Below are 26266 nucleotides of genomic sequence, written 5' to 3'. Positions count from 1 at the left end.
TCTTCTTGCATAATCCCGAGTGTAATTATCGAACCCTGTTTGGCTTTGCGTCCACGTCTTCCTCCTCTTCCATAGCCTTGAAAAATTTCGCCCGTTACATGTTGTCCGAGCTTGTACGAGGACGTCTCCTTTGGCGACACCTACTTCCATCAAACTGAAACTTTGGTGAGAAGTTTCTAAGGGACGATAGAAGCAAATCAAGCGAAAAGGGTTTAGATCTGTTGCCTTCAAGGCGTGCGCCAGCTGCCCGAAATCTGTACAGTCCGAATACCCCTTTTTGACTCTACGTATACTGTACTGATGGTGGATAATAAAAATACTGACTATCTAGATAATGATGGCCCGTTGTAAGCCATCATGCATGTGATTCCCGAACACCCTTAGCACGGTAATTTTTTACTCTATTAGTGACTACAGTATGTGCATTATAGGCATATCACATTGACTGACCACGGCGTGCTTAAATCTATCTGCATAAAAAGTAGAGTCAAGCAGCGACATTGGGACATCATGGGTTTGGGACAGCTGTCGCAGAGAAACGCGGCTACGAAACAAACCGAGGACAAGCTGGAAGGAGTGGGTTATCCAAAAGAGATTCGGACTAACGCACGGGACGCTAGAGCCGCTAATTCGATTAAACCTCGTGGTTGGGACACTTGTCTCCTTTTGGGACGGGATTTTTTACTACCTTTTCCCTTGACATAAACCCCAAAAACTATATACCATTCGAAAACTCTTTTAAAGGCCTATTTTATAGAAAATAGATAACAGTGATTTAGCCTACTGTAAAAAAGAAAATTTTTTTGCTGACGTCGGTTCCGCATGGACTTTGGGACACCAACGAAATGGAACAAGAACTCTTATATCTGTCTACATATGCGGTTAACTGTCTTTAGGAGCTACCGTGAGTGAGTCTAACACTCTCGGCCAAACCTTCCAATTTCTGTCGTTTTCTTTGAGTCATGTGAAAAAGTTATAATGCGAATAGACTCTTTCTTCCCGTTTAGTCTTCTAACAGTGCTATCTAACCAATTGGATCGATTTTACGTCATTGCACGCGCAAAAAGCTACCAGAGGCTCAGTGTGACGTCAAAAAGGTCAGTTGAAATACATTTTTGACCAGCAGAGCTCAGAAATAAGTATTGACCGCTATTCTACAAAGAAATATACTAAGCGCTCGTAGCTAACCTAATTTTCGACAAAGACAATTATATAAAATTGCGCAATTCAAATAGAATGCAAACAAAGTCTAAAACAGACTTGATAGGCTACAAACCGCAAAATGTAAACCCGTTTCAGAAACTAACTTTTTGTCAAGTTTCTAACGGCAACAGCGGATGTAAACAGTGCTAATCTTCTTTTGGAAAGAAATTCAAGGTTTGCTATAAAGGTAGTAAGTTAGCGTGAGATTCCGACGAATGAGCTAACCAGTCGCGTACCACTGTTTTTTTGCTGCAAAACAGGAGTCAAACAATTCTGCTGCAGACCTGCACGTTCACGACAGATCTATAGCCTTAAGGCTTCAGAACGATATCCGCAACTTATATACGCGATCAGGGTGAAGCCGATTAAAAATTGGCTGATTTCGATAAAGAACCAGGTGACGGCGTTCAACGGCGCTTGCCTACTCGAAATTCTCGACGAACAAATCGCCGTGCGGAATGCCGTGGTCGCCGAGGTTGGACTATAGACTTCAAGTTCGACCGGAGTACGAGCGTCTGTCGGCGCGAGGAAAGATCCTCGTCGCGATGAACGATCGCTGGTTGAAAAAGGAGACGCAATTGAAGCTGGTTGACAAAATGTGGGAAGGGTATTTTGGCCAAAACGCGCGGCGAAAAGCTGATCAACGCGAAGAGAAAGCTAGATGCTTTTATGACAGATTATACTCTGGTTTGATCGCGTGGATCGAAGTTGAATGACTTTGAAGAGACGGGAGCGACCGTCGACGACGTGCAGGAACAGCTCGTGGACTTGGAGACGTTTCGTCGCGACGTCACCGATCATCAGCCGACATTTGAACAAACGACGGCAGCAGGCGAAAGTCTCGTTGAAACGTTTGGCCACGGGAATCCGGAGATGGTCGAAGAAAACGTTCGGGAGTTGTAGCGACGATGGGATGGTCTCCAGGCGAGCGTCGACAATGCAAAGGATCGATTAGACGACGCTGCGAACGTCGCCGGAAAGAAATCGTCTCTGAACGACTGGGTTGCCGAGAAATTGGCGCAGATCAATGCCATGGAGAAGCCTGCTATTGAACCGAGTGTCGTAAATTTGTGGTTCACTGAGCTGAAAGATTTTCAAAAGGACGTCGACGGTCACGAGAACGAAGTCGAGGAAATCAGGACGGCGACGCATGCAGTCGCTGATGAATTCGTCGACTCCGGAGTCGGCAATTACTCCCACACTCACCTTTTGTGAGTCTCCATTCCTTTGTCTGTATATAACTTTCCCTAACGTTTTTAATTATATTCTTCACCAGTCAAACTGCAAACGCCCACCGATGTTTCACCGTTTGGTGAAAACGGATTTGCACACAATGCGAGCAGTCGTTCCAAGGGGCACTGTGAGTCGATACAGGTGATTCTTGGCTGTGACTGGGAAGCGGTCGGTATTGCTCAAAAGACGCCATAAAATACGTTACCGTCAACCACATTGCACTGCAGAACCTAATAAATGTCTAAAGTTAAAAAAAGAAAACACCAGAGACCGTACCGACCCTTAAGTTTCTCTAGCTGGCCACATCAATGCCAAGACGACTCATCGTGTGTCTCTGCCGATGTTAAGCTCAACTTTCTCCATTTTAGTGGCTTCTTTGGCCAAAGATTGCCAAGAGGGCTATGATACTATACATTCTACAAAAAGAAATTGAATGCTGTCCAAATTGTATTTTAGTAAAGGTTTCTATTGCGTTCTCTTCCTGCACAATTCATTGTGAAGATAGGCCACTACGCACAAGAGACGGGTGAGTGAGAGTGCTTAGTTTAATTGAGATGGCGTACGTCGCTGATGAATAGGATGATAAGCTGGCAGACACTTGTACACCTGAGACGCTTCTACAATCATTGCTTCGGCTTCCGAAAACCGCTTCGCCCGAGTAAGACACAGAACGTAGTTACCTAACGCTGTGAAAGCTTGAAGCATAACGGTCTTACGCATTTATACATTACATTACCTGCACCAACATAGGGATGATTAGGAGGCAAACTCTTCGATGCAACAAAGGCATGCTGAAGGAAAGGAAGAGCTTCGAAATCGTTGTTTGACTCATAATATATAGACCCCAACAAGATCGTTATTTGGCAAACTAGGCATATATAGAAAATTGCTAATATACAGAAGAAAACGATCTGGGCAAGTGAAAATTTTATCTTACACGAAACAGCATCAATCGCGTCGTTGCGGAAAATTCCTATACCCACCGCAACGGCAGCTACTCCCTCCTTGAGGCAACGGCAAGCTTCACATCTTTCTCCAATTTCGTATAGAAACGTCCCAAGCAGCTTCAAGCCTAAAAAAGGCCAGTTTCAGAAGTAAAACGTACATCCAAACTAACAAATTACACAAAGTTTTGTTACGCAACACTACGACATTAGACGGAGACTCTTCCAGCAGCATCAGAGCTTCTTTCAGAAACACCATTGCTTCCTTCCTTTCCAATAGGCACTGCGCATGACAAATGAGAACTAAAAAATAAAAAGAGCACGATCGTGATAATTCTTTTTCCCGTCTTTCCACGCTCACATGCAGGGAGAGCGTTCTTTTGAGGCAATGCGGATCTTGCCATTGCAAGTGCTTCTCGTGACACTTCAACTGCTTTGCGTCGTTGATTAAGTTTAGTCAGGCAAACACTCATTTCCCGAAGAACTGAAATGACAATCAGAGAGATAAGAACGTAAGTGAGTGAGGTTTTGGCCCAACTTTCAGCTATTCTAATATCAGTGTCCGGGACAAGAATTTCGAATGTGCTTAGAGCTTTGCCAAGAACATCATAAGCTTCAGCTGGTCTTCCTAGGCCCAGTAGAGCCACCCCATAGAGCTGATAGACTAAATACATAAAAGTTAATAGTATAAGAAACTGCAAAAGCTTTAGACCCACGGGAGGCCAGGACTTGATCAACGCTTCCCTCCGGACGAAGTGGAAACGCCATTTTTAACACTCTCAGCGCTTTCTCAAATTGCTCCGCCTTGTAATAAACAGATCCCAAACGAACAAGGACTAGTCAAAAACTGTATGCAATATACCAAAACAGGCCTATAATTAACCGTTACCTTGAAATACATAATGGCTTAGACGAGGCTTCAAAATGGAAGAATTAATCACTCGTAGAAGAAGCCTTTCAGCTTCTGCCGAAAAGCCTTGAACGCTGTAGGACTCAGCAAGAACGCACAAAGCTGAGAAAAAATTAATTTCAATTTGCAGCTACGCAAGTATAAAGCGCCACCGAACCTGGCGAATAGGAAGACGCCTCTTCGTCTGTAAGCTCGTCAGGCGATCTCCCTCCTAGAGCCAGTGCGACGTTTTCAGCAACATCCTGGTACAAATTCAAAAAAAGGCAAGTTTGAGCCATCCCACAGTAGCCTAACAAACACAAAGTAAACAACCGCGCTCTCAATTTCAATAAGTAGGAATGCGTACAGTCTAGTTTCTCTTCCTCAAAAGGCACATTGTACCGGTACGCATCATTGGTAAGATTTTGAATACGCTTATAATGTAGGTCTTTAGCCATTTCGAGGTGCATATATTTTACGGACAAATCGCAAGCGTAATCAATGACGTCACGACTTTCCTTCCGCCCTATCCCTGTTTCCAGTAGCTTCTTAGCAATGGAGTAGACGTGAGGAAGCAGAGAGATGACCACCTGATTTGTGAGATTGGTGCTGGTCAATAGGTCGTCCAGTGAAGGAAGATGACTAACTAAGCAACGCCCCACTGTTTCTAGCATCGTTTGATATTCATTGAGGTCTCCCACAAGGCGATTGAGAACACTTTCTTGAACTAAATGATGCATTGAGAACACTGTCAAACCGTCGTTTTGCTCCGTTTGCTGCAGGAAAGAGCGGTCTCTCAAAGCCCGTGTACCCATTGCAAAAGACACGTCACGAAGCTCCGTCTTCTCCTCAGAAAATGCTACTTCATAAAGGATTTTCTGAGGAATGTCTTGCGAAGAGAACAACGAGCAGTACCGCAAAATCAAATACCCTTTTGAAGAATGCTCACTCACGTGATCAATGTCCAGCTCCCACGTGAGATAAAGATGCCGCTTTGCCTTCAGCGCATCTCTCGCTCGGAAGACCAATCTTTGGTTGAACGGATTGAGATCGAGTTGAAAAACGTCAACTTTTGAAAGCTGGGCTGGAGAAAAAACTCCCATTTGCTGAAGAGTCTCCCTAAGATGCGATATATGAAAATAGCTGAGAACTTTGGCCATGTCAAGAGCAGCCGGGTCAAGGCCTTTCGCTTTAGCTTCAAGAAGCGTCCAGTAGCTGTGAAAAGTCATCCTTTCCCGCTGAATAAATAATCCAGCATGAGCAAGAGCTAGAGGCAATCCCTCGACGGGTGAGTCTAAAGCAAGCCGTTTAATAGATTCTCGCTCTTCCGTCTTCAATTCGTGAAACGCGCTTGGGGCTTTTCCACTCCAACCAAGCAAAGCGGCAACGGCATGTTCTCCCTGCAGTGTCTCCAAATTCATTACTTTCACATTCGCCTGATGATGCAAACTCTTCATGTCACTCCTTGTCGTGATCAGGACGTGGCACGGCGTAACGACGCTTGGAAGACAGTCAGTTAGAAGTTCCTCCTCTTCTACATTGTCGAGAAATACCAGAGACCTCGGATTTCTCTTCAAATAGCTACAGAATACAACAAAGTTTTCTGACAGAGTAGGATGCACTTTAGATTCCGTTAGACTTTGCATTGACTGAATAGCAAGAAGCTAAAAAAACACTTGAAAAACAGCGTGACACAACAGCCTGACTTTACGCACGTTTCTTCTCATAGAAGAAAGAAGTGAAGCGTGCGATTCAGCGTTGAAGCAAAATACCCCGCTGCTATACGCTTTGGCATGCCGAGAAACGTAACTCTCAGCCAAAGCACTCTTGCCTACGCCACCCCCGCCAGAAATGACCTTAGAGCAGAGAAAGTCTTTTAACGTTAAAGTTGACCCAAACTCGCACCTGAATTTTGCGTGTTTCAATTGGCAAAACGATATAGGTTTTGGATCCAGTGCCCCAAAGAAACGACTTCATTGCATTCATTTCTCTGTCTCGACCAAAAAAGGGGCTTGTTTTAATAGAAGGCAGGCCTAAAACCTTACAGTTAATACAAGTGTCTACTGCAATCTTCGCCTAAACTTCACCTAAAATTATCTCTGCAGGTTGGACTTTATTCAATTGGGCCCTCAGCGATGCAATAGAAGCCTGCTGTTTTCCTTTCCACTTCCAGTATCTGTGCAGCATTTCCCATGCCATATCTTTTGTTTCCATGTGACGCTGCCTGCAGTGATCTTCAATGCCATCAAGGTCATCCTTTGGAAACCCAAGGCAGACTCCAAGCTGCTTCCAGTAATTGCCAACCTTGTAAGCAAACGTCTGGAGCAAATACTCATAGTCGTCAGTATCTATAAATATTAAATTGTGTGCAGCAGCCAATATTATTTCCACTTTACATTGCACACCATACCTTTCTGTGTGACAGCTGCAGTTTCAGCAGTCGCTTTCTTTAGGCTGTCCTGCATCTCTGGAGTCATCAGAGGAAACAACGCTAACGCACCTTTCCTCAGGCTTGCAAAGTTTTCTTTCATTTGCAAAAGTACATTCGAAAGCAATCCACAAACTGGCCAAAGACCCACTAGTAAACCCAAGCAGTGATCTTATGAATTGCACTAAGCCAAATTATAAGACACGAACTTGGATGAGAAAGAGTCGCTTCTTCGGCACTAGTAGCTCTTGTGCATTGTCTTCTAGGACTCATACTAGCCTGCTTCACAGTCAAGCCCTTGAAACGGACTGACAGAAAGTTCTCTCTCACGGATGCCATCAAGCTCTGAAGAAGATGAACGTCACCGTCACATCGAGACAATATTTTCCGAAGTGCATTGTCACACTGCACTGCACAGATAACGAACGTCAAACAAAAACAGGAAAAGAGCTACAGTAGTAACACCTTTTAGTCCAGCTGGCCCCCCAATTCCAAGATGACTATCAGTGCCGGTGTTCCTCCGACGAACAACAACGGCATCAAGCTCTTCATCAGTGCAATCGACGTTAGGAAGGCACTTGTTAAGAATCTCGGCGTCTCCGGCGACTTTGAATGCAAGTTGAAAGATTTGAAAGTGCTGAGATCTTTCGCCGTTCTGTAGCGACCACAGTGCGAACAGCCGTCGCAGCAGCCCGAGAGTAATTCTACCGGCAGCTAGGATATCCCTGTCTGCGGTGCAATCGAGCGGCTCGGAGGCAACGACGCCGCAATCTGCGAGACTGCGAGCGATTTCAGACGCCTTTACGTCGACTCTCAGACGAACGATTGCCTCGGCCAGACAATAGATGATTTTCTGTTCTCGACTCCAACGTTCAGCCATACTGCAGCCGGGAAATCTGCATATGAAGCGCGCTAAAGAAGAGAGTACCGTACCGCAGGGCCGTACCGGAAATTCGAGGATAACAAATTTCTTGGATTTCGCGAATTTGAAGATTCCTGCAAAATTAATCACCCGCGAAAATTTCGAAACATAATAGAAGCACATGCAGAAAGTTCCCATCCGCGAAATAAAAACCCGCGAAAATCTAGAAAAAGCAAATCCGCGAAATTTGTTATCGGCGGAAATTTTTGTTTATACAGTAGTTGATTTCGAGGCATAGATGTAACGTTCTAGTTTAAATTGATAGTGAATGAATCGTCACCCTTCTATACCCTCCTACGCTTAGAAAATTTGATCCCGAGCCCATCATCATAGAACGGCGGCCTTCGTTGATTTTCAGCTGGATTAACTTCGAGTCGATTCATTTAGCGACGATTAGGTTTAGGTCTGCGTCGCTAATGAAGTCACCAGCGACCGATAGGGTGCCACCTGTGGGCTTGTGCGCTCACGTAGAAGGTGTAGCTGTGCGCCATTTTGGAAAGCTTTGGAACACGCAAATGGGCACGCGCGTTAATTGAATGCAAACGCCTAACGATTATAAATCCCATAGAAAAAAAACCCTTTATTATCTTTGTCAATCTGTACCTGCAGATGCTCCCGATCCAAGACTCTGTGTTGGTCACGTGACTTTCGTCAGGATCGATGGTGAGAATGAGAAATACGTTGAGGCGATTTTTCATTTCTTCGTGAATTGCTTCGAGGTTTTGGCAACGTTTCAAAGTACCATACGCTATTCTCTAAAGCCACATTTAATCACAGTCACGTGATTACCTAATGCCGACCATAAGCTTATAAAGTAGCAAATTCAATATGCCATATCCAAACCAAAGTGAAAAAATTTGAGACCATCATCATAGACGAGAACGTCCGTAGTCTTGTATTCGTTCTGCACACAGTGAGACGTGGCAAACATAGTGTTATCGAATTCTTGACCGACGTTAATCTAAAAAATTATTAATTAAATAATAACGTAAAAAGAAATAATTCCGTGACATGTACCTTATGCGCTTTGAAACCGTCAATATCCAAAACGTAAACAACCTCAGAAGCCATAATGCTACTGCCGCCTATGAGAAGACAAAGGGAATTCTCCTCTTTCTCCAATTGACAAATCGTATGACCAAATCTGGGATGCGGCTTCACATCAAAATCAATAGTCGACCAACTCTAGCAAATTAATTAATTCGTATCATTTATCAACCTCGCAGCTTACCTTAGTATATAAATTCAGAAGGAACAAATGACTATCGTCATCAATATCCATTCCAAAAAGAAATCCTCGACATCAGTCAATCCGTGCGATCGCAGCGAATTGAAGTGGTCTCGGCCTTTCATTGTCCACTCAATTCCAAATACGACTACCTTCCTACAAATGCAACTGACTCTAATTTGAAAAATAAATAAATTGAAAATGCTCGCCTCTTTCGCGTCGCTCGTGAAATTCAAATTCATAAACGTCGTTCGTCCACCAATTTCCTCCATTGCCCCGCACTGGAGACGGTCGCGAGGAAACTCGCAACACTTTCCTCCAAACATGACCAGTCTCGATCCGATGGCACACAAGCAGCAGTAAGCGCGCGGGGGCGGGGCAGGGCGATTTTCTTCCATGGGCGTGGCTACTTCGATCCACTCCATTTCCTTCGGATCGAGCCGATAAACGATTCCCAAGTGATCTCCGTCTCGCTTTTTGGCCTCCGTAGGAGTAGATCATCTCGTCGACGACGACGCATCGCGCTCCGTCGCACGTCGGCGGAATCCGGCCTCCGGCGCAAACGACGAATCGATCTCCTTGGAGACGGCGCAACGCGAACGTTCATCGTCCAAATTTCGTTGCGAACGAAGTGTCTGCGAGCAGTGCTCCAGCCGCCGAAAAGGTAGAGATGCTGTGGGGCGTACAAAATAGATCGACGACAAAATAGATCAATATCACACTTTGGCAGAGTGCAAAGTTGAGTAATCCAAAGTGACGTGACTGGACGTAACTACGCCCATATTTTACCTGTATATATCAACTGATCTATTTTGTCGTCGATCTATTTTGTACGCCCCACAGATGCCCGTCGACGACGGCGCTTTCGTGATCGGTTCGCTTCTGGCCTGGGGTTCAGGATCATCGCGTTCGTTTCGCACGGGCTCCGCCATTTTGACACGTACATGCGCGACGGAAAATTAATCGATATCCACCTGTTCACGTGATATTGAAATGAACTCCTGACACTACACATAAATAGGTTAAAAAATTATGAAAAATACAAAAGACGTCAGCCGTGTATAGGGCAGCCACTGCGCCCTCCCTGGCGCGGTCTTCCATCATGCACGCGCGCTAAAAGAAAGATTTCCTCCGATTCTGCATGCGTCGCCCCTCGACCTTTTAGTATTTCTTTTTCACAGCGACAGTCTAACGAGAAAAATAAATTGAACCGAACAAATAATAAGGCCAAGAGGAATCAAAAAAGGAAGTTACCGTAACGGAACGGCTCGAAAGAATTACTGGTAAGTGAAACTTTAGAAAGAAGATATTCATTTGTAATTATGAGAGGAGAAAAGTAAAGAAATCAGCGTTAGTTACCAGGACAGAACTGCAAGTTTCCAGAAAGACGTTCGGCCATTGTAACACGAATGGAGAGAGAAGGAGCTAGTACTATATGGTACTATATACGGGTTTCTGTCAGTAAAGAATGGAGAGAGAAGGAGCTAGTACTATATGGTACTATATACGGGTTTCTGTCAGTAAAGCCATTGCGATATAGATTTGCTGCCTGGTACGAAAAGTGCCTACGTACGCAACCGGTATGTGCAAATTTCAGTCATTCTAGGAGAAGACGACCCGTAATGGCTGGCACCGCCGCACCAGAGCCTCGATGGGGCTAGTCTCGCGTAGCCAGACCTCTCTCCAGTGGTGGTTAATATCACCACTGGAGAGGGTCTGGGGAACTTCTTTGATCTTCTTGTGTGCCGCGCGTAGGAGTGACATGATGTCATCCAGATCGGGTGACAATCCAATAAGTAGCGGTTCCAATGCTGGCTAAAATGGCAGCTGGCGAATCGTTGCGTGCAGATCGAACGAGCCCTACCCATTGCTAACCCGCTGCGTCTTTCAGTGGCAAGCGAACGAATGGCGTCACTCTACAGTACAGTGTAATCTGGTGTGATCGCTTATTGGATTGTCACAAAACCTGGGTGACATATGGTGACGTCAAGGAGTTACCGTATATGGTCAACATTCCATATATGGTCCCCCCGGAATCCGGGGGAAGCGGCACACAAGAAGATCAAAGAAGTTCCCCAGACCCTTTCCCCTTGGTGAGAGTTAATATCACCAAGGGGGAAGGGTCTGGCTACGCGAGACTACGATGGGGCCACGAAAGTGCACTGATCGACGACGTGTTGCATTTGTATGGCGGTCGAAATGAAGAAAAATGGTGGGTTGGTCCAAAGTTCTTTCCCCGCAACGAAATCTGGATGTGCAACGTTCGATCGGAGAACAAGAAATGGATTCGTCGTTTAGCCGAGGGGAAGAATATTCCTCCGCCTTGCCAGGGAGCACGATGCGTTGTCATCAACGGTATTATCTACTCGTACGGAGGAAGAAAGGAAGATAGGAGTCTTCTGGGAGACGTTTTCGGTTTGAATCCGAAGGAAATGACGTGGTTTCAGGTAGCCACGCCCCCCACATATGAACGGACCCCTGTGAAACGCGAAGCCTGCTGCTTGTGGGCTATAGGCGGAAAAATTGTTATGTTTGGAGGGGCAGCAGGAGTAATTCCTCAACCGTTCCTTCAACCGGGAGCAAGTTGTCAATCCGGGCTAAATAACGAGATTTTTCAATTTGTATTTGAGGAGGACAGAGAAACAGGTATTTAGCGTAAAATTGATTTAATAGCTTCAGCATTAATTAGAGGAATAGGATCTTGGTTGGATGTTATTTTGAGGGGAAAAAGACCACAGCCACTCTGCAGTTCTGCTGGAGAAACAATCGATGAGAGCCGAGGATTACTTCATGGTGGCTACAGTGGCTCGGGTAAATATGTAGATGAAGCGTATGTGATTGATCTAAAGGAAAAGGTAATAAATAGCCTGTCATGCTTGCAGCATATAATAGTGTGGTCGATAGATTTGGATTTTTATTGAGTTTTCACCAAAACCGTCCTCTCGAAATGACCACAGAATTTGTCAATTTAGAAAAAGTGGATCCCAAAAAGGAAGTTTTTTTCTTCTTGTTGGCGGTTACAACCGCGATAACATGTTTTCAGACAACTGCTACATACTCGATCTCAATGAAAGGAGATCATATATGGTATGGTTTTAAATAGTCAGTTAGTTGAGATCACATGAGAGCAGAAAGAAATGTCAATAGTTTTACTTAAATCCGAAAATGGTACCCATCCAGCTTCACACTCTACATTGTGTCGCAAGACCTGATGGATATGCTCAGATTATTATGACAGGGGGTCGAGACTGGAATCAGCAGTTGAAAAGTATTCTTTACTCAGTCACAATAGGTAATGAATTCAAATTGCGAAGTTGAGCGTTCTTCAGTTTGCATTTAGGCCTACTTAACGAGCCCTTCGTCATAGATGAGTCAGAATATCTCCCCACAGCTGCATTACCACTCGAGTCTCAAAGACAGCGTAACTACATTTCAGAACTGGAGAGAGAAGTGGAAAAACTAAGGTGAGATTTCTCTTACTAACGGTAATAGAAAGTAGTAACAGATGTATACGGCATATAGGTTGGAGAACATGAAAATTTGCGAGCAGGATAACGACAAAAGGTTGGTAAAGGACGTATCTACAAATAAAAGACATTTTTGCTACTTTTGAAAACATAGCCAATTGGAAGAGAAATGTCAAAGTTTAGAAAGAGAAATGTAACGATAGCTGTCCTCTTCTTATATTATACGAGCACTTTGTGTGCAGAGAGATTTGTAGAGATCGATGTCATGCTCTCCAAGAAGAAAAGAAAGAGGCGACTCGAGCTCTTGAAAATGAAACGTAAAATCAAGCTTATACAGGCCCTCGATATTGAACTCTGTCTTAGGGAAACACTCGAGGCATTGCTTAGAGAGGCAGAACAAAATCTCGATCAATTTATAAACGTGCTTACCATACGTCCTGATCAAGTCGATCTCACAGAACAAAAACTTGGTTCAGGAGCATACGCAGGTTAAGAAAAACTTAATGAATAATAAAAAGGAAAAATAAGAGCGTTATTCGCAGATGTAATTATTGGTTGTTGGCAAGGAATGTCAGTTGCCGTGAAAAAGTTTCATACACTCATCACAACGCTAAGAACAATACCGACATTTTGGAGAGAAGTCGTCACAGCGAGTCGACTTCATCACCCCAACATTATCCGCGTATGCGGCGCCGTTATGCAAGAAGAAATTCCCTTCCAAATCGTCTCTGAATTGCTCGAAGGGTCAATGAGCGAAGTGATTGATGCTGCCCATGCGGCCGGCCGCAAAGGAGGCGTGCTTCCCTATCTATCCTCTTAGGAACAGCTGTCTACAGTCGTCCAAATGACGTCTGCTATTGCTTATCTTCACGATCTAAAACCCCGTCCCTACGTTCACGGAGATATACGCTCGACGAATATGCTCGTAACTCGAGATATGAAAGTCAAATTGGCCGATTTGGGAGCTGCTCACTTGGTGGAGAGCTCAAAGTCGGCCGGACCTCTCAGTCCCCAGTATCTAGCTCCTGAACGAAATCTGCCCACGTCGGGACGAAGCTCGTTGCCTAGCGACGTATACAGTCTCGGAGTGACTCTTATTGAAGTTTTCACAGGAGTTGGTCCAATTTCGGAAGAGAGAATTAGCCAGTTGAGTCGAATTCGAAATCGACGTCACTTGCACAAAATTTGTTCAAGGATGATTTCGGGTGAAATTGAAATTGGATATCGGCCTAGGAGTGCCGAATGTCTAGACGTTTTGAGAAAGGAAATGGAGGAAATCGTTGAAAACGGTTCATTGGCTGTGAAAAGAATGGTGAAAGGATCGTTTGGAGGAGAGGGAGTGAATCGTCATCACAAAGTCTCCCTCTCCGATTCATTTCATTATTAGACTGGAATCCGCTTTTGGTAGGTTAGTGAATCGTTGTTGGAACACCATCTAACTTGGAACGGCTGCATCATGACTTCTGCTGCACCGTATTTCCTTTCGTATTTTTCTAAAAATACTTCCGTTAATTAAATGGCGCAAACCGCGATGCTGTACGTCGCGCCGTTTCTCCGCAGTGAAGCTCTGAACATGACCAGTTACGGTACCGTACTTGGAACAGATGAATCTCATTGGGAACGCCCTATATTATGTGTTTTCCTATTACCTAATTCAATTATAATTCTGATTTCTACAGGGTGGCAAGGGTGAGCCAGGAACAAAAGGAGCTCCCAGTAACAAGGAAAGAGAAAACGAATTTCAGCTATATGCGTCTGAAAGATATATTTTTATTCGAATTTTTTTAGGGAGAGCTCGTTTATATATTTTCATGTCTCCAAAAAGTGGCTGCTTGACAATGCGAAGTTCTACGTCGAGCCAACGACAGTGACAGAGACGGCGTTGCAGTACGCGGCTGGCGGAGAACTCAGTGAAAAACTCTTCGAGGTAAGAACATGTTTTGGTGAAGAGATTTTGGCCATTACGTACCTTAATTAATTAATTTGTTCAACAGATTGATCTAGTAGCTGCCAATCGAGTGAACGACAGTCTGATCTGCACGGCTAGTTAGCTCTACTTTATGAAAACTCTTACTTCGGAAAACGAAATAATGGTTTCTCTAGCTATGCGACAGCTCTCTCTGCGTCGGCTTCATTTACGCCGACCAGAACGCAATCGCCCATGTCGGGTGGATTTACGAGGCGAATGCCACCAAATGTCCAGCGAGAGCAGGTGATTTTGCCGGTGACCCTCGTTGGTCATACCGTCTCTTCCAAGGGTACAATGCACTTCGAAATCAGAACCGACGGAAACGGTCGGCTTTGCGACAATGCGTCATCCGGAGATCCGTATCCGTATGCTCACGCTTTCGCCGACAGGCTAAAGCCAAGCACGGGCCTTCGGCTTCCAGTGTGTCGCGACCGAAATCGAAGGTTACGAATTCGGCAACATGGAATTTTCGTTGAAAACGAATAAGTTCTGACTGATTGACGTGTGCGAGTGCGTATAGTCTATAGAATCAATAATGTTTCTCGTATTAATTGGGAGAGCACGTGCACAACGTCGAATCCGATTGATGTACAGTACTCTCACAGAACGGCTACTTTCAAAGCCTTCTCTGCTGGAGGAGACCATGGAGTATATATACGATGGATCTGCTTACAGCACGAAAAGGGGCCTCATCACGAAATTCCATTATTGGAGGACTGTTTCGACATTTCTTTGATTGCCGGATATCGTTGGGCTCGATCTGATCGCACGGTCGCAATGCAAAGAGAAAGGGGGCCCCAAGAAGGAAAAAGGGTGCTATCGTACTGTATGACTTCTCTTCCGTAAATCTTTATGTGGAGGGCCCACGCGACTGAGAGAGGCGCCTTTCGTGGAAAACTAACCGTCTGGCGTTCCGCGCGACCTTGACTCGCTGAGCTTCTCCGGGATATAAAGCGGATGAGATCAGCTATCTTGATCGAAGATGCTGCGGCAAAGGAGCTGGCTCCGACGGCGTTTTCGGATTGACAAGTCCGTCGACGTCTTCGTGTTCTACGCATGCGTGCATACGATGACGCAAAGGTTCTCACGAAAATGACGTCACATGTCAGCGCACGACAAAATGCCTAAGAAAATACAAATAAAATAATAAATAATACGAAAGTTATCAAACCGTGTTAAGACCCGTAAATAGTACGACTCTGTGATTGCCTCTTTTGAAGAGACCTTTCACAAATCGCTTAACAGGAAAATAGCCTGGAAGACCTAAAACGCTTTCACTTTCAGCGTTAAGCCTTTCAAAACAGTTCTGTGATGACGGACGATTGGCTGGGTCTCGATCAATCATTTCAGAGCATAGCAGAAATAGGCTGGGACGAGCTTCCAGAGACAACAATTGCGTGTGTTTCTCCTCGGGAATTGGACTTGCCGCGGTGAATATTTCAATCAATGCCACGCCCAGACTGTACACGTCGCTAGGCAACGAGCTAGGAAAAGCCGTTCCGTCGGCACGTGGCATCCGCTCCGGAGCAAGATAGTCGGGACTCATCGGACCGACGGAGAGCGAACTCTCGATGATGTGAGCCGCTCCCAAGTCGCCCACTTTCGCTTTCATCTCTCGCGTCACGAGAACGTTTGATGGACGTATGTCGCCGTGGACGTACGCCTTAGGACGCGTTTGATGAAGATAGGCTATTGCTGACGTCACGTCCATTGCAATGGAGAGCTGTTCGAAGAATGTGAGATAGGAGGAGCCCACAGATGCGCCGGAAGCGGCGTGAGCGGCGTTCATGACTTCGCTCACCGACCCCTCAAGTAATTCCATGACAATTTGGAAGGGGGTACCTTCTTCCATCACTGCTCCGCAAATGGTCATGATGTTGGGGTGGTGGAGTCGACTGCACACGAGGACTTCGCGTCGGAATAGCTCCAGGTTGCGAGGATTTGTGATGATCTCGTGGAATTTCTTCACAGCTACTCGCATGCCACGCCATAGGCCAATGCAAACGCCTAACCGTTATTGATTATATATCAAATAATAAATGCCTTTATTGATTTTTACCGGCAAATGCTCCCGATCCGAGATTCTGTTCGGTCACGTCAAGTTCATACGGATTTACGGTGAGAACGTCGAGAAATTGGTCTAGGCTATTTTTCATTTCCTCGCGAGATGCCTGAAGAGTTTCACAGCGTCTCACTGCAACCGTCTTTTCCTCTCTGAATTAAAAGATTCAAAATAAGAAGACGTGAACAATGCATTGTACCTTAGTTGAGTTAGGGCTTCAGTTGCTGATACCAATTCTCGCGTACGTTGCTCAAGTTGTCTCCTGAAAAAAACATTACATTTTGAGATGTAGAATAACTATCAATAAAAACCTGATAGACGCATTTTCTTCTGCAAAACGGCGTTGATTTCGATCCAACTCTTCTCTGCAAAAAACAACACAGAATAAGAATTCGACCCTCTCACCTTTCCTTCAACCTCATTTGAGCTACTTGTTCTTCCAAACGACGTTTCTCTGCAGCAGAACTGGCGCTAAGATAAAGAATCAATGACGTATTATTAAAGCATATTCAGAAACCGTATTGTGGAGATTTCGTTTGTACGGACCTCAAGTTGTCCCCTAAAAAGAACGTTAGGTAGAATGAAATTTCTGCGCCTTCGCCTTCTCTTCTCAACCTCATTTGAGCTGCCTGCTCTTCGCAACGACGCTTCTCTTCAGCACAACTCTCCACTTCTTCCTCCAATTGAGCGCATTGTCGTCGAAGGTGCTGTAACTCTCGCTCAATTCTTTCCATTAAATTAATAAAAATATTTCTTCATTCTATTGTCTCTTGCTCCCCTCCCCTCCCCAGGTGTGCCTCGCCCGCTCTATAGAAAGAGCAGGCAAGGCACGCGTGAGACTGAGACTGCAGTCCCCACAGTAATGTGTGCCTGCTTTTAATTAAAGCAGGCACGTTTTCTGTAGGCGTCACTCTCCTGCAGAGACTGCCAATACAAATAGCAGCCTCTATTCGAAGATATACGCCATTTGGGCAGTTTTGGCTCGTGCCCAGGAGACGGTTGGCCTTTTAGACGTTATAGCCTCATACCAAAAAGGAGGCATACAGGCAGTTTATAAGACAATGCAACTACGAGGAAGTTACAATGTCTCCGTCATGCCGAGGACGTTGGGACCGCAGTGCAGTCAACCTCTTCGTCAACTTCTTGAGAAAACCTCCAAAAAGAAAAGAAAAGATGGTAGTATTATTTATTCTTTGGAACAATTACCTTTGCTTACGGTTTACTTCCGGTAACGCGATGTAAAAAAATTAGACAAAATTTAGCGTTTGAAGTCGATTTGATGCGGCGAGATCAAACCGACTACTCATTCCCGTAGTTTTATAGCAAAAGATTAGAAAACGGAGAGGTGAGCCAAATGGCTAAAAAACCGTGTGCTATAGTTCACGCTTGCTCTAAACTGACCCCATCGCGAATCGACTTTCTAGTGGTCTCGAATGATAGTTTAGCATTTTCAGAGGCACTTCGCGCTGTTAGATTTCTTCTAACTAGCAAAATAAGGGGAAAACGGCGATTGACGTTTCGGGGGCGGGGCGGAGAGCCGTGCAACTCTTTTCAACTCGTTTTTGATCGCGAATCGCAGTTTATCCAGCAGGACTTACAGATTTGACCAGAAGCTGCTGTTTTCGACGCGATGTGAGACTCCGTTGTTGACGTTTCGACGAAAAAATAGCGCTTCACGGGACTTCGCGACAGCTAAAACGCATCGATAAGGTTACTCGGTGCATCTAAACTCAGAAAAGTGCGCCGTACCTTCGATTTGGAGACGCTTTCGGTGCAAACGTGGCCGAAAACAAAGACGGGGCTTCGAAGCACGTGACACCTAGAAAAGATCAATGAGCCAATAGGCATAAATCGAAAACAACTACGCGTGAAAAAGTGGCTTGGTACCTTGATGAAAAAAGAACGATATTAGGCTCTTGAGGGGCGAACGATGGAAGGAGATTCGTTCTGCTTTGTGATCGGTTGCCCGCACGTACTACGGTAACCTTGAAAAACAATAACGCAATAATTCACATGCCCCATGTCTACATTAAACGCCAACGTTCAATACCAGGCTCCTGTCTACAACAGCGCACTCAAACATGTCGGGAAAATTTGAAGAAGGCCAAGCTCTCACGTCCCACTTTTCCGCTCGTCCGACATACAGAGCCAACTCCGGCTTGTGGTTCGATTTCCTACCCAGAAAAAACAGCCTTTTGCGATCAGGATCTCCAGCAAGTCCATAACAGCGCTGCAGCAACAAGTTGTCGTAAACAAAGAAAATCTCACTGCGACCGTCGAAGACAACCTCCCGAGAGTCCAGACTTCCAGCGGGAAAAATGTAGAGGCGGTCACCGATCGAGGCGTAGCAGGGCAAGTGAATTGACCTCATGTAATCATCGGGACGAAAATCGAGCCAACGATTCTCCGACGGATCATACGCCATATGACCGAATTTCCCACTGGACCTCTCGCGCCCAATCGCGAAAATCTTACCGGCAAGCGAAGACAAAATATAGCCGTTTCTAAGACGACGTTCGCCGCCGCCGGGAGACGCGACGGGCGTCCACGTTCCCGTCGTCGGATCGAACACTTCGCACGTCGCTTCACCGAGACTCATGCCATAGATGCGATTAGCGCAACAAACGATTTCGTCTCGACTCCTCGGCGTCGACATGGACGCCACGTCGTCGATCCAACGCCGTCGTTCGGGATCGTATCGTTCGACGACGGCGAGACGAGTCGACTTGAACTCGTCTTTGACTTCGAAGTCGATGGCGCGACCGCCGAGAGCGTACGCCACGCCGAACGACGTCGCGATTCGCGGTTCGCATCGTCGCACTTCTAGGGACGGAAATGACGTCCACGTGTCGCTGTAAGCGTCGTACGTTTGAGCTCTGCTATCGAATTCGTATTTATCCGTGTCTTCGTTATATTTCCGGCTTTCGCCGGCGATGAGAAGAACGCCTTCGCATCCCACTCGACGTTGGCATGACGACGACAACAACGACGACGAGTTGATATTCGAAAGAATGTCGAGGGACGACGTCTCGTTTGAATAAGCGATTAGCGGTAGACGAATGACTTTTGTTGCGAGATTTTCCGCGTGATGTCGACGAGACGTTTCGTCGTGTTTGATCCACTGGTGAAGAATGCCAACGACGTCGTTTTCGACTCGCACGCCGAGTTCGTCGTGACTCAAAAGCCGGGTCACGTGGTCGACGGAGAGAAGACGGAAGTCGTCGGTGTCGACTAATTTCATTATGTTCACAGCAGAAATTCGATCGCAAAGTCGACGTAAAGTCGAGTCGTCGTATTGATGAGCAAATATGGCGTAACTTAGACAATTCGACGAATTGACGTGAAGTTTGATCCAGTCGCTGCACATCCGCAGAAGACGATCGAACTGTAGATAGTGAGCCCCTTCGTAAAGGCATTGGACGTCGTGGAGAGTCGCACGACATTCGATTTTTCCCCTGTAAGCGTACTCGATTAGATGCTTCAGAACGGCGTCGTCGATGTTGCTAATGGTGATTTCGGGCTTTTGACTCTCTAGAAAGTTTCCGTCGAACATCGCACGAAAGTAGGGGCTCGCGGCGGCGAGCATTATTCGGTGCGCTGGATGTCGTTCGCCTTCTTTGCCGACGATGATGACGTCGCATAGGTAGTTTGACAGTCGAAAGGAGTCGCATTGCTCTCGTGCAAAGGATGAGTAGCCTTCCGCTTCGAATGAGATCGTTTCTTCCATTTTCGACGTTCCGGGTTCGAGCCCTGAGCTGCAGAAGGAATGATTTTGTGCTTGTAATGGTGCCGCGACTCTTGAGCCTATAGGGGTGAAGGATGGCCAAGATAGAAGGAGATTCGTTCGCCTTGTACGTCGCGACTGCTTGCGATCGGTTGCCCGTATGCAGAACAGTGTAGGCCAAGAAGAAAACGCCGTACTTACGCGTAGATCGATTTCCCAATCAGAGCAAAAATATGTTACAAATTCCAATCGCGGAGATGTCTCATAGCGCGTACGTACGTATTTGATCGAATCCTAGCTCTTACGTACCGACAACTCGAGGAAACTATAAAGACGACATGCAGCCCCCCAGCTATTGTCACCTGTGGTGGTTAGTAATATAGATGACATGTGGTTAGTAATATTATGCATTGTAAATAACTTTTTTATATAATTGTATTACTTTACAAATCGCATGTCATCATCCTGTGCGTATGCTTGGATTGACATTATGAAAGTGTGTTTTATGCTCCGAGGAGCTCCGAGGTACTATAGAACATCCTACTATATTATATAAAGTACAGTGTAGGGCAGCCAGGGCAGAGTTCAAAGCGAGAGTGAATAGACTTATAGCTCTTACGTACCGACAACTCGAGGAAGCTATATAGCTAGACGCCACGCAGCAATTTGTCGCCTGTGGTTAGTAATATAGACGACATGCTTTCGTCATCTATGGTTAGTAATATAGACTTACTGCATGATGCAGCTACTTTCGTCACCTGTGGTTAATAACTTTTGCGTAACGCTACACCTTGAGATACCATATCGGTGCACTGTGGCTTTTGGAAGTGACGTTATTATTCTGATTTTTTTATCGTGGGTGGGTCGAGTGTGCCGTTATATATTCTTGGCTCTTTACGTGCAACAGACAGTTTCGCGCGCCGAGATCAAGAGATGAAGATTGAAGTTATTCTAAGCGTTTTTCTCTCTCTTCTCTTCATACAACTTCACTCGCATTCAAATCAGCTCGTTCTTTTACGAGTGCCGCAGTGAAGGAGAACTATGCCTTCCGAACAATGGAACAGAGATAAGCCCACAGAACTGCTGCGAAGGCCATGTCTGCGCAAACGTGAGCAACTCCAAAGGTCGGTGTACGAAAGTCCAAGAAAAGTGCTGGCCGCTCGGTACTACTTGCGTGTGTTGGCCGTACGACAGTTGCAGTTCATGCTGCCGTCACGAATGCACCGGGTCTCCGATTTCCACTTGTACCTGATTGGAGACAGTCTAAGGCAAAGGAGAGCTCCGATGGACAATTTTCATGTGCGTTTTGCCATTAAATGATGTATTGTTTGTGTGTGAGTGTTCTTGATGTTTGAGCAGCCGTTCGGCGAATAATCGGCACGTCAAATAAATTCGCTTCCTGCATTCTATTTATTTTACCGAGGCTTCTTTTTACTATATAGCCGAATCAGCTCCTACTTGGCGCCGTCTCTCGGTTTCTAAAAAACTTACTGGGGGCGTTACTGTACTGTAACTTAGCTGTCGAGTTGGCCTTGTTACTTGCCCAGCTTGCATGTTGGCAGACGTACACGCGCGTGAAAAAGTCGCTGGTACCTTGAAGAAAAAAGAATGATATTAGGCTCTTGAGGGGCGAACGATGGAAGGAGATTCGTTCTGCCTGCGATCGGTTGCCCGCCTGTACTACGGTAACCTTGAAAAACAATAACGCAATAATTCGCATGCCCCATGTCTACATTAAACGCCAACGTTCAATACCAGGCTCCTGTCTACAACAGCGCACTCAAAGGTGTCGCGAAAATTCGAAGAAGGCCAAGCTCTCACGTCCCACTTTTCCGCTCGTCCGTCATACAGAGCCAACACCGGCTCGTCGTCCTTCCAGTTCCTACCCAGAAAAAACAGTCTTTCGCGATCAGGATCGCCTGCAAGTCCATAACCGCGTCGTAGCGACAACATATGAAACAGGTTGTCGCCAACGGAGAAACGCTCACTGTGACCGTCGAAAAAAAACCCTAGACGTCCAGTGGGAAAAATGTAGAGGCGGTCGCCGATCGAGGCGTAGCAGATCGAAGACGTAACAATTGACTCGACGTCATTCTCGGGACGAAAATCGAGCCAACGATTCTCCGACGGATCGTACGTCATATGCCCGAATTTCCCACTGGACCTCTCGCGCCCAATCGCGAAAATCTTATCGGTGAGCGAAGACAGAATATAGCCGGTGCGAAGACGTTCGCCGGGAGACGCAACGGACGTCCACGTTCCCGTCGTCGGATCGAACACTTCGCACGTCGCTTCGTCCACGTCACTGAGACTCATACCATAGATGCGATTAGCGCCACAAACTATTTCGTCTCGACTTCTCGGCGTCGACATGGACGCCACGTCGTCGATCCAACGCCGTCGTTCGGGATCGTATCGTTCGACGACGGCCAGACGAGTCGACTCGAAATCGTCGTCGTCTTCGAAGAAGTCGTCGCCTTCGAAGTTGATCGTGCGACCGCCGAGAGCGTACGCCACGCCGAACGACGTCGCGATTCGCGGTTCGCATCGTCGCACTTGTAGCGACGGAAATGACATCCACGTGTCGTCGTAAGCGTCGTACGTTCGAGCTCTGTTATCGAATTCGTATTCATCCATGTTTTCGTTATATATCCGGCTTCCGCCGGCGACGAGAAGAACGCCTTCGCATCCCACTCGACGTTGGCATGACGACGACGACGACGACGACGACGAGTCTTCATAGTCGAGATTCGAAAGAATGCCAATGGACGACGTCTCGTTTGAATAATCGATTAGCGGTAGACGAATGACTTTTGTTGCGAGATTTTCGACGTGATGTCGACGTGACGTTTCGTCGTGTTTGATCCACTGGTGAAGAATGCCAAGGACGTCGTTTTCGACTCGCACGCCGAGTTCGTCGTGACTCAAAAGCCGGGCCACGTGGTCGACGGAGAGAAGACGAAAGTCGTCGGTGTCGACTAATTTCATTATGTTCACAGCGGAAATTCGATCGCAAAGTCGACGCAAAGTCGAGTCGTCGTATTGATGAGCAAATATGGCGTAACTTAGACAATTCGACGAATTGACGTGAAGTTTGATCCAGTCGCTGCACATCTGCAGAAGACGATCGAACTGTAAATAGTGAGCCCCTTCGTAAAGGCATTGGACGTCGTGGAGAGTCGCAGGACATTCGATTTTTCCCTTGTAAGCGTACTCGATTAGATGCTTCAGAACGGCGTCGTCGATGTTGCTAATGGTGATTTCGGACTTTTGACTCTCTAGAAACTTTCCTTCGAACATCGAACGAAAGTAGGGGCTCGCGGAAGCGAGCATTATTCGGTGCGCTGGATGTCGTTCGCCTTCTTTGCCGACGATGAGGACGTCGCATAGGTAATTTGACAGTCGAAAGGAGTCGTATTGCTCTCGTGCAAAGGATGAGTAGCTTTTCGCTTCGAATGAGATCGTTTCTTCCATTTTCGTCGAAGCGACGTTCCGGGTTCGAGCGAGTAGTCACCCGTATAATCGCTCCGGTTTGTGTCGCCGGATAATTATGTCAGACGAAACCGGTTCAGTACTTGCTATTTTTGGTCGATCAACCACAGCCATGGTTAGCAAGGTTTCAAAATTAAGAACCATGACACAAACTCCGCTGTGGGCGGATAATCAATACAATGACGTCATTAGCAGCGTGTACAGCCTCGCATAGAAGTAAGTGAGGGTTGCTGCCCTTGTACGCTCTCTAGAGACTCTGGGGGGACGGGTCGCCAAGCCAACCGCAAACGTATTCAAAATTAGAACGACGAACTACGTGCCGCGAAAGCAAGTAGGTCCGGCCATCTCCATGGGAAACGACATTCCTATATCACTTACGTAGGTCTCCCTTCTAAATCATGCATGATGCTCTACTTTTATGGCATTCGGACTTCAGAGATCCACTTATACTTTGAACAATTGAGAAAAGTGCGTCCTCCGATTGCGTCGCCGTTTCATTCAAACGTCGTCATAGTCTGTCTCTTACTGGAATTCAATTAAGGTAAGGCAATGGAGTACCTGAGCAATGCCACCCAATTGGCGCCAAGCGAATTAATACCAGTACGAGTGCCGCAGCGAAGGCGACCAATGCGTTCCGCCTCCGAAAAATGCGACAGAGCCGAGCGCGGAAAGCTGCTGCGAAGGTCTCGCCTGCACGGACGAGGGCGACAATGAAAATCGGTGCACGAGCATCAGCGAAGGATGCTGGTCCACGGGGACTACGTGCGTCTGCTGGCCTGTCTATTCTTGCGGTTCGTGCTGCAATAGCAACGTTTGTCACGGAGCTCCCGTAGGCACTTGTGGCTGATTGGGCACGCTGCGACAAAAAAAGGCAAAAAGGAGCCACGCCCACGCAGAGCTCCGAGACGCTTTCTCTGGATATTATTATTAGATGTGTCGCGCGCTCTTGGTGTTGTTTTCGTGTGTTTGAGCTTCGCTTTGCTTGCCGTTTGGCGAATAATTGGCGTGTGGAATAAATTCGCTCTATGCATTCGAGTCGCGCTGCACGTGTCCGCGCGATATGTGCACGTGCCTTGGGCTCTTTGCTCTGGCTCTGTACGTCGAATGAGCTGTTTGAACGCTCTGCTGGACGCATTTCCGTCGAACGGAAGACTATTCTGGGCTGCGATATAACGGGTCAGATTGAGGTACGCCAACGCCTATACCTACGTGCCTTGTAGAAAGAAAACGCTAATCTATGTTGCTGCAAGACGAAGGATGGCTTAGCGAGACGGAGATGCTCCAGCACAGAGAAATCGGTTGCAGCCAAAGGAGATCCCGGATGATCGGTTTACTTCACCGTGACAAATAAATGTTGTATTTAGAAACCGATAACACTACTTTAGGATTGCTACTAAAATTAACTAAGATCATTCAGCCTACTATACTAGAGAATGATGGCCCGGTGTTCACCGTGTTGCCATCATGCAGAGCCTCCCACCGCTTACCGTACGCGATTGCATTACACGGTGTGACGTCATATTTTTTATGTTGTCACATATTCACGAGGTCATTACAGCCGTTAGCTCAGTCCTACTGTACCTACATACTGTAAATACTTCCATAAATGCAATGTTTTCCTAATTAGGCGCTTTCTGACGTAAAGTACTGTATTTGATAATGTGCTCTGTATTTGAGGAGGACCTATGCATGTGTACGGGAGTGTTAGGGTCATATTTCCTGTTACCCGTACACGCGTACATCCCACATACTGTACATACTTTTGATTGTGACGTCAGAGCATGACAATCAAAACTGTCGTTTCGGTTTCTCAGAGCATTTATAACACGGAAAATAGCACAGATCAATTAGAAACAGGGGTTTCTAAGCATTTTTTCCGTTTATGAAAGAAAAAACGCTTTATTCGCGCCGTAAATCGCCTTTTTCGGGTCACCGTTTTGGGCCCTATGTCACGCATGCGCTGTACAAAAAAACGGGTTTTTAATTTACGTCACAATGCCGAGCGTGACGAACAGACAGACAGACATACATACAGACACTTCCGGCCCTAAGATCACGTTTGAAAGAGCCTCCCTCCGTCGTTATACGGGCTCCACCCGTACAACTGTGGTGGTCGGCTCCACTATAACGTGTCTACCATGCTTACTTCATCATCTCAAGAGAGATTCCAGTTTTGGGATAGCATAAGAGTACAGTATAACGACTAGAGAATGATGGCCCGGTGTTCACCGTGTTGCCATCATGCAGAGCCTCCCACCGCTTACCGTACGCGAGTGCATATCACAGTGTGACGTCATAATTTTTATGTTGTCACATATTCACGTGGTCCTTACTACAGCTCACTCCTACCTACATACTGTAAATTCTTGCATGATTGCAATGTTTTCCTAATTAGGCGCTTTTCTGACGTACAGTGTATATTTGATAATGTGCTCTGTTTTCTGTATTTGAGGAGGACCTATGCATGTGTATGGGTTATATTTCCTGTTACCCGTACACGCGTACATACCCACACACTCCCACACACACTCCCACACACATACTGCACATTAGTGGATACTTTTGATTGTGACGTCAGAGCGTGACAATCAAAACTGTCGTTTCGGTTTCTCAGGGCATTTATAACACGGAAAATAGCACAGATCAATTGGAAATAAGGGTTTCTAAGCATCTTTTCCGTTTATGAAAGAAAAAACGCTTTATTC

The 26266-nt window shown here is 46.2% G+C and overlaps 5 protein-coding genes and 1 long non-coding RNA gene across 8 annotated transcripts; 2 read left to right on the top strand and 4 right to left on the bottom strand.

Annotated features, from left to right (window-relative positions):
* Positions 1 to 1350: 1350 nt before the first annotated feature.
* Positions 1351 to 8317, bottom strand: LOC136191416 (uncharacterized). Its single transcript, XM_065979742.1, has 20 exons — positions 8223 to 8317; positions 7631 to 7693; positions 7163 to 7593; positions 6907 to 7107; positions 6680 to 6847; positions 6357 to 6617; positions 6175 to 6302; positions 5985 to 6125; positions 4637 to 5933; positions 4448 to 4579; positions 4270 to 4392; positions 4097 to 4216; positions 3919 to 4044; positions 3742 to 3864; positions 3561 to 3683; positions 3374 to 3508; positions 3173 to 3304; positions 3000 to 3122; positions 2717 to 2945; positions 1351 to 2666 (listed from the first exon to the last, which is right to left on the bottom strand). The coding sequence occupies exons 1-19, from the start codon at positions 8315 to 8317 to the stop codon at positions 2902 to 2904; spliced, it is 3966 nt and encodes a 1321-aa protein (XP_065835814.1). The 3' UTR covers positions 1351 to 2666; positions 2717 to 2901.
* LOC136191091 (uncharacterized) lies at positions 7846 to 9430 on the bottom strand. Of its 2 annotated transcripts, XR_010670735.1 has the most exons (5): positions 9057 to 9430; positions 8851 to 9003; positions 8637 to 8804; positions 8223 to 8580; positions 7846 to 8165 (listed from the first exon to the last, which is right to left on the bottom strand). XR_010670735.1 is itself a non-coding variant. In XM_065979389.1 (4 exons), exons 2-4 carry the CDS (start codon positions 8899 to 8901, stop codon positions 8443 to 8445), a joined length of 357 nt encoding a protein of 118 aa, XP_065835461.1. In that variant the 5' UTR covers positions 8902 to 9003; positions 9057 to 9430; the 3' UTR covers positions 8170 to 8442. The 2 variants fall into 2 exon arrangements, 1 of the variants encoding a protein (XP_065835461.1); XM_065979389.1 differs by lacking the exon at positions 7846 to 8165 and having other exon boundaries at positions 8170 to 8580.
* A 955-nt stretch (positions 9431 to 10385) lies between these two features.
* Positions 10386 to 13263, top strand: LOC136190962 (uncharacterized). Its single transcript, XM_065979256.1, has 11 exons — positions 10386 to 10494; positions 10987 to 11493; positions 11545 to 11702; positions 11752 to 11934; positions 11995 to 12139; positions 12188 to 12311; positions 12370 to 12411; positions 12469 to 12507; positions 12557 to 12631; positions 12678 to 12802; positions 12857 to 13263. The coding sequence occupies exons 1-11, from the start codon at positions 10470 to 10472 to the stop codon at positions 13132 to 13134; spliced, it is 1701 nt and encodes a 566-aa protein (XP_065835328.1). The 5' UTR covers positions 10386 to 10469; the 3' UTR covers positions 13135 to 13263.
* Positions 13264 to 13704: 441 nt separating this feature from the next.
* Positions 13705 to 14834, top strand: LOC136190965 (uncharacterized). The gene is made up of 2 exons (XR_010670691.1): positions 13705 to 14241; positions 14309 to 14834. It is a non-coding gene; the product is annotated as an uncharacterized lncRNA (long non-coding RNA).
* Positions 14835 to 15364: 530 nt separating this feature from the next.
* On the bottom strand, positions 15365 to 21675 carry LOC136190963 (uncharacterized). 2 transcript variants are annotated; one of them, XM_065979258.1, is made up of 11 exons: positions 21663 to 21675; positions 18095 to 18164; positions 17944 to 18037; positions 17552 to 17567; positions 16961 to 17498; positions 16863 to 16904; positions 16763 to 16816; positions 16657 to 16710; positions 16545 to 16607; positions 16343 to 16497; positions 15365 to 16290 (listed from the first exon to the last, which is right to left on the bottom strand). In XM_065979258.1, exons 5-11 carry the CDS (start codon positions 17077 to 17079, stop codon positions 15449 to 15451), a joined length of 1329 nt encoding a protein of 442 aa, XP_065835330.1. In that variant the 5' UTR covers positions 17080 to 17498; positions 17552 to 17567; positions 17944 to 18037; positions 18095 to 18164; positions 21663 to 21675; the 3' UTR covers positions 15365 to 15448. The 2 variants fall into 2 exon arrangements, with proteins under 2 accessions (XP_065835330.1, XP_065835329.1); XM_065979257.1 differs by lacking the exon at positions 17552 to 17567.
* Positions 21676 to 21731: 56 nt separating this feature from the next.
* Positions 21732 to 23553, bottom strand: LOC136190961 (kelch-like protein 20). The gene has a single exon (XM_065979255.1). The coding sequence runs from the start codon at positions 23541 to 23543 to the stop codon at positions 21804 to 21806; it is 1740 nt and encodes a 579-aa protein (XP_065835327.1). The 5' UTR covers positions 23544 to 23553; the 3' UTR covers positions 21732 to 21803.
* Between the last annotated feature and the right edge of the window lie 2713 nt (positions 23554 to 26266).

The sequence above is a fragment of the Oscarella lobularis genome, chromosome 9, assembly GCF_947507565.1.
Source record: "Oscarella lobularis chromosome 9, ooOscLobu1.1, whole genome shotgun sequence".
In the NCBI taxonomy this organism is placed as follows: Eukaryota; Metazoa; Porifera; class Homoscleromorpha; order Homosclerophorida; family Oscarellidae; genus Oscarella; species Oscarella lobularis.
The sequence above is the reverse complement of the archived record's forward strand: the minus strand, read 5'-3'. Positions and strand labels throughout refer to the sequence as shown.

Excerpts from the sequence above, each read along its gene's own strand:
- LOC136191416 (XM_065979742.1), bottom strand. The coding sequence starts at position 8,317 with ATGAAAAATCGCCTCAACGTATTTCTCATTCTCACCATCGATCCTGAC. Across the intron at positions 7,108-7,162 it reads GGGGCCAGCTGGACTAAAAG|TGCAGTGTGACAATGCACTT; the intron begins GTGTTACTACTG and ends TTATCTGTGCAG. Across the intron at positions 6,126-6,174 it reads TTGAAACACGCAAAATTCAG|GTCATTTCTGGCGGGGGTGG; the intron begins GTGCGAGTTTGG and ends CTCTGCTCTAAG.
- LOC136191091 (XM_065979389.1), bottom strand. The coding sequence starts at position 8,901 with ATGGATATTGATGACGATAGTCATTTGTTCCTTCTGAATTTATATACT. Across the intron at positions 8,805-8,850 it reads TTCTGAATTTATATACTAAG|AGTTGGTCGACTATTGATTT; the intron begins GTAAGCTGCGAG and ends TTAATTTGCTAG. Across the intron at positions 8,581-8,636 it reads ACGGTTTCAAAGCGCATAAG|ATTAACGTCGGTCAAGAATT; the intron begins GTACATGTCACG and ends ATAATTTTTTAG.
- LOC136190962 (XM_065979256.1), top strand. The coding sequence starts at position 10,470 with ATGGCTGGCACCGCCGCACCAGAGC. Across the intron at positions 12,312-12,369 it reads AGAGAAGTGGAAAAACTAAG|GTTGGAGAACATGAAAATTT; the intron begins GTGAGATTTCTC and ends TACGGCATATAG. Across the intron at positions 12,632-12,677 it reads CGAGCTCTTGAAAATGAAAC|GGAAACACTCGAGGCATTGC; the intron begins GTAAAATCAAGC and ends ACTCTGTCTTAG.
- LOC136190963 (XM_065979258.1), bottom strand. The coding sequence starts at position 17,079 with ATGGAAAGAATTGAGCGAGAGTTACAGCACCTTCGACGACAATGCGCT. Across the intron at positions 16,817-16,862 it reads AACGAAATCTCCACAATACG|CGCCAGTTCTGCTGCAGAGA; the intron begins GTTTCTGAATAT and ends TCTTTATCTTAG. Across the intron at positions 16,291-16,342 it reads CGGATCGGGAGCATTTGCCG|GCGTTTGCATTGGCCTATGG; the intron begins GTAAAAATCAAT and ends AATAACGGTTAG.
- LOC136190961 (XM_065979255.1), bottom strand. The coding sequence starts at position 23,543 with ATGGAAGAAACGATCTCATTCGAAGCGAAAAGCTACTCATCCTTTGCA.